This window comes from Cucumis melo, chromosome 4 (assembly GCF_025177605.1).
Source record: "Cucumis melo cultivar AY chromosome 4, USDA_Cmelo_AY_1.0, whole genome shotgun sequence".
In the NCBI taxonomy this organism is placed as follows: Eukaryota; Viridiplantae; Streptophyta; class Magnoliopsida; order Cucurbitales; family Cucurbitaceae; genus Cucumis; species Cucumis melo.
In genome coordinates, this window is record NC_066860.1 from 10,795,319 (window position 1) to 10,802,343 (window position 7,025).

General features: G+C 36.5%; 1 protein-coding gene across 4 annotated transcripts; it reads right to left on the bottom strand.

The window, feature by feature from the left end:
* Positions 1–3,321: 3,321 nt before the first annotated feature.
* LOC103494924 (DDRGK domain-containing protein 1) lies at positions 3,322–6,408 on the bottom strand. Of its 4 annotated transcripts, none has more exons than XM_008456310.3 (9): positions 6,250–6,408; positions 5,976–6,113; positions 5,730–5,835; positions 4,909–5,015; positions 4,539–4,640; positions 4,286–4,447; positions 4,028–4,084; positions 3,786–3,822; positions 3,322–3,618 (listed from the first exon to the last, which is right to left on the bottom strand). In XM_008456310.3, exons 2-9 carry the CDS (start codon positions 6,093–6,095, stop codon positions 3,416–3,418), a joined length of 894 nt encoding a protein of 297 aa, XP_008454532.2. In that variant the 5' UTR covers positions 6,096–6,113; positions 6,250–6,408; the 3' UTR covers positions 3,322–3,415. The 4 variants fall into 4 exon arrangements, with proteins under 4 accessions (XP_008454532.2, XP_008454533.2, XP_050938998.1 ...); XM_008456311.3 differs by having other exon boundaries at positions 3,322–3,674; XM_051083041.1 differs by having other exon boundaries at positions 3,786–3,840.
* Positions 6,409–7,025: the final 617 nt, after the last annotated feature.

Here is a 7,025-nt window from a genome sequence, read left to right on the forward strand (position 1 = left end):
ATGCTCGTCCACATTCTTGCTGTAGATTAATATGTCATCAAAGAACACCAAAACAAACTTTCTTAGATGTGGTTTGAAAATCGCATTCATCAAAGCTTGAAATGTAGCTGGTGCATTTGTCAACCCAAAGTAGCTAGTGCATTTGTCAACCCAAAGGGCATAACTAGGAACTCATAATGTCCTTCATGAGTCCTAAATGCAGTTTTTTCAATGTCTCCATCCACCAGTTTGATCTGGTGATAACCAGATTTCAAATCAATCTTCGAAAATAACGTTACTCGATTCAGCTCATCAAACAACTCTTCCACCACAAGTATAGAAAATTTATCTGGAATTGTAGCATTATTCATAGCAATGTAGTCTACACAAAAGCGCTAGCTGCCATCCTTCTTCTTAACAAGGAGTACAAGGTTGGAAAAGGGGCTCATACTCAATCGAATGACCCCTGAAGCAAGCATCTCTCCAACTAATTTCTCCATTTCTTCTTTATGATGATAACTATATCGATATGGTCTAACATTAATTGGGTCAGTACCCTTCTTTAAGGGGATATGATGTTCAATATCCCTTCTTGGTGGAAGCTTATCAAGCCACTCAAAGATATTTACATACTGTTCCAGAACTGTATGCACAGAATTTGTTTCATTAGACTGCACATTAGCAACAAAACAATCTATCTTGATATTGTCATTTACTTCCACCGCTCTGCATTCGATCTGAAAGCCTTTATCTTGTTCACCCCAAGTCTTAAACATACTCTTCAAACTAATATGAGCTTTGGTAAGACTTGGATCTCCTTTAATACAAATTTGTTTTCCATTTCCAGTGAAGGTGAGCGTCAGATTTTTCCAATCAACCACAGTTACTCCTAAAGAATGAAGCCATTTCATTCCCAAGATAATATCTACACCTTCAAGTTCAAGAGGCAGAAAATCATCCTTCACAGTCCAATCCTTTAATTGAACCTCCAAGGCTTCACAAATTCCTTTGTCTTGAATAGTTGTTTTGGAACCCAAAATAACTCCACAATGTGTTGTCTCTTTGGTGGATGATTGTAGTCTCTTCACTAACTTTTCGAAGATCAAATTGTGGGTGGCTCCACAATCTAACAAAATTACTACCTCCTATTCTTGCAATTTTGCCCCTAACCTTCATAGTTCCAGGGTCATTTAGGCCTACAATAGAGTTGATAGATAGCTCAACATAAGTTGTACTGTCTCTTTTTATCTTTGGTGTGGCCAGTTCTTTTCCTCCAGGTTCTTTTTCTTCAATAATCTCATATTCCTTATTTTCATTTATAACTACAAACATTCTCAATTCACGTAACTCCTTCATCTTATATTTGTGATCCGCCGAATATTTTTCATTACACCTAAAGCACAGTCCTTTTTCTTTCTCAGCTTGGAATTCAGCATCCGGCAAACGACTTGATGTCCCTTCTTTTCATACTTCATTAGCATTTGAACTTCTCAGTGTTATCATTCTTATAGGAAATGAAGTATTTCCTTTGTTTTCACCCACATTGTTGCTTGCTCCTGACTTATTAGTTGCCATAGGCTACGGAGGATATTTCCCTTTAGAAAAACCATTCAAATTAGCTTCTCCTCGAATTATTTCTCTGTTCTCAACTAGTTGTGCTATTTGCATCATTTCAGCTAAACATTTCGATCGACAAAAGGCAACCTTACCTCTAATCCAAGGAAACAAGCCATTTATAAACGTATCCTCTACTACTCAGACTGAGGCGCTACAAGCTTATCAAATAGATTTCTAAACTCTTATACTGTAGTTTCTTGTTTCATGCAAAGAAATCTTCCACAAATCGTACCATCTCTACTAGATTTAAATCGAACCAATAATCTTTCCTTCATGTTCAACCAACTAAGAAACTTATCTCTCTCCTCCTGTGATCAGTACCAGTTCAAGGCTGGTTCGTCAAAGCTAATCGTTGACACAAGCATTTTTTCAGACTCGATAAGTTAATGTATTTGGAAGTACCTTTCAACACGAAATAGTCATGAGTCAGAATCTTCTCCAGTAAACACCGACATTTCGACCTTTTTAAATTTGTTCTAGTCACCGGTATTCTCTTCATTATCGGCCTTCTTTTTGTTTCGGACATCTCCGATATTTCGATCCAATTCGACAACTTTACTCGACGTAGCTTCGCTTTCCTTTCCTTTCGCTATCACAGAATCGCGTGCAGCTAATTCTGCCATTCGCTCACTCATTATCGATTGCTCCTTCACATTCGACTCCCCCATCATCAGAAGCATTTGTTGTTGCTTCTCCGATTGCAGTCGCATTAGTTCGAGGTTCTTCGCGATATCACTCAAACTCGTTTCGATCATCGGCATTTTGCTCAACTCGTTCTTCATTCCGACGATGTCTTGATTGATCAACTCTAATCGTTCCTCATTTCACTTCTGAACCATGGTGGTTCCAGAATCGTTGCTCTGATATCAAAATGATAGAACTCTACCTTTGGTATAGAATTTTACACTTTATTCAAGTATGAATATGATCTCGTATACAGTGATGAATTGATAAACTCTCATTTCATGAAACAATCTCCTTGCTCTTCTCTCAAGGAGTAACAAGCTAAACTTCTCTCAAAAGACTAACTACTTTTCCCACCTAAACCAATCACTATTCATAATGCCCACTAACCGACTTTAAAACTTTTTATTTACACATGTGTTACACATGGGACTTCTCCTTTTTCCTCCTACTATAAGAAATCTAATGGGAGGTCTAACAGATCAATCAAAATAACAAGTAAATAGCCCTTTTGGACCATTTGCCGGATCATACTCCACCAAAGTCATTTAATTTTTAGGATTTTGAAAGACAACTACATGAACCAATTGAAAGCAATCGGTGAGGTTTTGAGTAAACTTACGACCACCTCAACTCCCAAATCACAATCATTCATATTAAGCAATTACAAACATGATAAACATTCAAAACAATTGCCAAAAGACAAACAACTACTTATTTGTTTTCATGGATCCAACAACTATGTCAATTAAAAACAGTACACCAAGAAGAAAATGTTTGAATCATTAGTCCTATTCTCAGCCGCAATTGATGATGAACAATATTGTTTAGCAACTCGAGTGCATGCTACCACCATTTGCTTCATTTAAGAAATTTTCCTACTCCAATAATTTCCCATACATCACAACCATTTTTCCTAAACCAAAAGGCCTGACAGATGGTTCGTCTTCTATTTCTAGGTCTGAGATTATGAGATAAATCCAAGCACAAAATGCAGAGCATGGAAACAATAGTTCTCAAGAACCTGTGCAGAGATGAAGATTTATCGACTGCCACCCACGATCTTTGGGTAAAATATATACTAGTTGATAATGATTATTTGATATGTAACATTCCGTTCCAAAATTAACGTGTATTAAGAGACAGCTATCTCCTCAACATTGATTTCCTCACCCAATTGGGATTTTGGTTCCAAATCAATGAACTGGTTGGACTTACTAGCTAGATGTGAAATACTAACCCTTCCCTGACGCTTGATGAAATCAGCTACCGCTTGCATTTCTTCCTTTGAAATGTATATGTATTTTCCTCTATCATCCATAACGCCAGAAAGTCGGCCTATAAAATTTGTGCATTTGTTCGATCAGAATGGCAATTAGCGTTACTTGCGATATCTAATCAAAAGTTCAAAAGGGTAAGAACTAGCAAGAAATTATGAAAAACGAACCCATGATCAAATGGGTTAGACAAGAGGGACAAAGAGAAGAAAAATGAAAGAGGCATACCCATACTCTCCAGGGAGGTGATCCGATTAATACATTCCTGCATTAGTGAAATATACTGTGACATGAATAGAGGTAATATTTGCATAAAACCACTGAGGGAAGAACATACACATAATCAAAAAGCCAAGAATGGGAATCATTCTTCTTGGGACTTCCAGACTCCATTTCTCTTTTTTTGGAAGAAAAAACAGTATGAACACAAATCTTGAAAGCATACCTACAACAACCATTATCTGAGTTACCTGAGTTCTTAATTTAAATTCTGCAGCAAGATCTTCCAATGGAACACATTTATGACTCTGTAAAACAATGTATGAAGGGTTTCAGAAATAGAGCCACAGGGAAAACATAAATTAAACAGGCTATACTAAGCATAGTCAGGTTTAGTCATCCATGGGCAGGTCTCACTCCCAGTCCCAACCTACACTAAAATATGTCCGTAACTGCAGAATTCTCATAAGGTAAAAGACTGCATCTCATTACAACATGACAGGCTTAACCTTTATATATTCCACAAAAGCAGTCAGCAAATCTTGATTTCCACCTTCCACTTCAGCTTCAGTTGTACCTTCAGCATCAACTGAAAATGCCCCTTTCCACTTCTCAAACTCAAGTGCAGCAGCCTCTTCCTCCTTGGCCTTTCGTGCCTTGGCTTCTTCTTCCTGAACAAAGAAAATAGACCACTCAACTGCAGAAGTTCCAGCCTACTTTTCCCTTAGAGTTCTCAACACAAAAGATGATTGATTAACTAACCAGTAACCGTTCCTGCCCTTCACGCTCCTCATCTTTTTTCCTCCGTATTTCTGCATAACGATCTTGTTTGGTCAACCTTGAGTCACGGGAAGCTTGTTCGGCCTTCAAAAACATGAGTAGAAAGGATAACAAAATGTAAGAAAAAATTATTGGGGAAAGAGAAGAAGACCATAAGAGCCACAGATTGAATCTAAGAACCTACATCTGCATTTTGCAAGTCGAGAACTAGAAGAATAAGAAGACAATAAGAGCCACACTGTGAGGCTAAGAACTTATGACGTCTGCATTTTTGCAAGTATAAGAACCTAAGACATCTGCCTTTTCCTGCACTCATTAATATGTCAAAGACTCAAAACTTGATATAAGTTACCTGTCTTTGCGCCTCCCGCTCTTGTCGCTTCTTTTCTTTCTTCTTCAACACCCTTCCCCCATGGTATTCTTCAGCGGCAATTTCATCATCACTTCCATCAGCATTATCTGTATAATCAGGAGTAATTATTAAAGAGTTGCCATATTCAATATAATAAATTCTTGATTAAAATCACACATTGGTTATTCTAAGCATTTCAAACTCCATATTGGCTACTTTACAATAAAAACCTCTATATTGAAGTTCTTTTTGCTCAATACACCAATAACATGCGGTCAACAGACATCAATTTCTCATTCACCTTCTTTGTTACGTGGTAAAGATTGACAAGCTCATACAAAATCCGTGCACTGGATGGCTAGATAAACATAATCTATCTATGTGTATATAGATATATATCCAAGCAGCTGCAACATGTTATGTTAAATATACCATATGGATGAAATGGATATGGAACGGAAGGCAATAGGTAGGTGATCTCCCTTTAGCTACTTGCCGTCCCAGTTTTTAATAGTCTTTTGTCATAATTCAATTTTTTTTTAACTGTGCATATCGACATTTGAATCTAAACTTAGAAGAAATTTGGAAGAGAGGAAATTGAGTGATCACTATTAACAACTACTTGACCAATTCAGATGTGGCATGCAGCGTGTACACTTCATTTCAATTTATAACCCATCAACCAACTGATTGGAGAGTCTCCAAGTGAATCGAGCTTGAGCTACATGGCCCCCATACTCCCTTACAATTGATATTAACAGCATAACAAACTAATGAAGTTAAACAAAAAAAAGACTTAGAAAGCTAATTGATATACAAACCTTCCACAAATGCCCCTGCATTCGACGAACTAGCAGCCATAGCAGGTCTCCGGCGCATACGACGTCCACCACCAGTAGCACGAACCACCGTTTCTCTCTGAGGAACCTGAAAAATTCCAAAAACCAAGTAAAAACCACCCAACACCCTTTCTTTGAAACAGATTGATAACCACGGAAATACCATTTCAATACAAAACAAATAAATAAACTCTCAAAGAACTCATCAGCGATCCTCCAAAACCACACCTGATCCTCATCTTCATGTGCATGACCGGAGCGGGAGTCCTGATAGCGTCGCCAAAGAAACAGAGGAACCAATGCAACAACAAGAAGCATCGAGAGAACTGCCACAAGAAATTCCTCCATTTTGCAACTTCTCTACACCTATGACCAAAAATTCCATCGTTCAACTCGTTTAATAGCTTGAAAATTCGCAAACGAAACATCTCTAAAAAAGATCTAACTTCTAAAACAGAATATTTATGAACAAATACGATATGGAAGGCATTAAAGAGCCTACCTTGCGAAAAGAAATCAGAAAATGGTGCTTCGGAACTGAAGATCGCCGATGAGAATGAACAAACAAAAGCGAAAAAACCGTAACGAGAGGAGCGGCAAAATACGATGCCGTTTTGGTGCTTCTGCAAGTCATCCTCACTGTTCTATATGGAACCTTAAATCGAACTTTATTAAATTACTTTAAAGTTTTTCTTTTTGTGTTTTTCTTTTAAATTATATAGTAGGAAAGTTTTCATAAATATTATAAAAGTGTTAAAATATTTACTCATCTTATAACAGAGCCCACAAAGTTAGTCAATTTGTAAATATTTTAAATTTGTCCTTTCCTCTTTTTTCTCCTTTTCGTCTGTTTTATCGTCTTTCTTCTTTTCTTTTTTTTTTCTTTCTTCCATCTTCATCTGTTTTATTATTTTTTTCTTTTCTTTTCTTTTTTTTTTCCAAGGTGTTATTTGGTTCATTGTGTATCAAATATAAAAATCTATTTTTTCAAACTTTTTTATTTGGTTGTTCAAGATCGTGTATTAAATATAAAAAAGCTGGAAAAAAAACGACGATTTGAGTAGCCAAATCTAAATGATCGTGTAAAAAAATAGTCAAATCTAAATGATTTTGTACAAAGAATCCTAAAAAAATCATTTAAATTAGGGTAGCCAAATTTAATCGATCATGTACAAATGTAGACAAATCAACGATCATATATGAAAAGAATTTTTAAAAAAATCATTTAACCAATCTAAACGATCGTGTACCAAACAATAGTCATATCTAAATGATTGC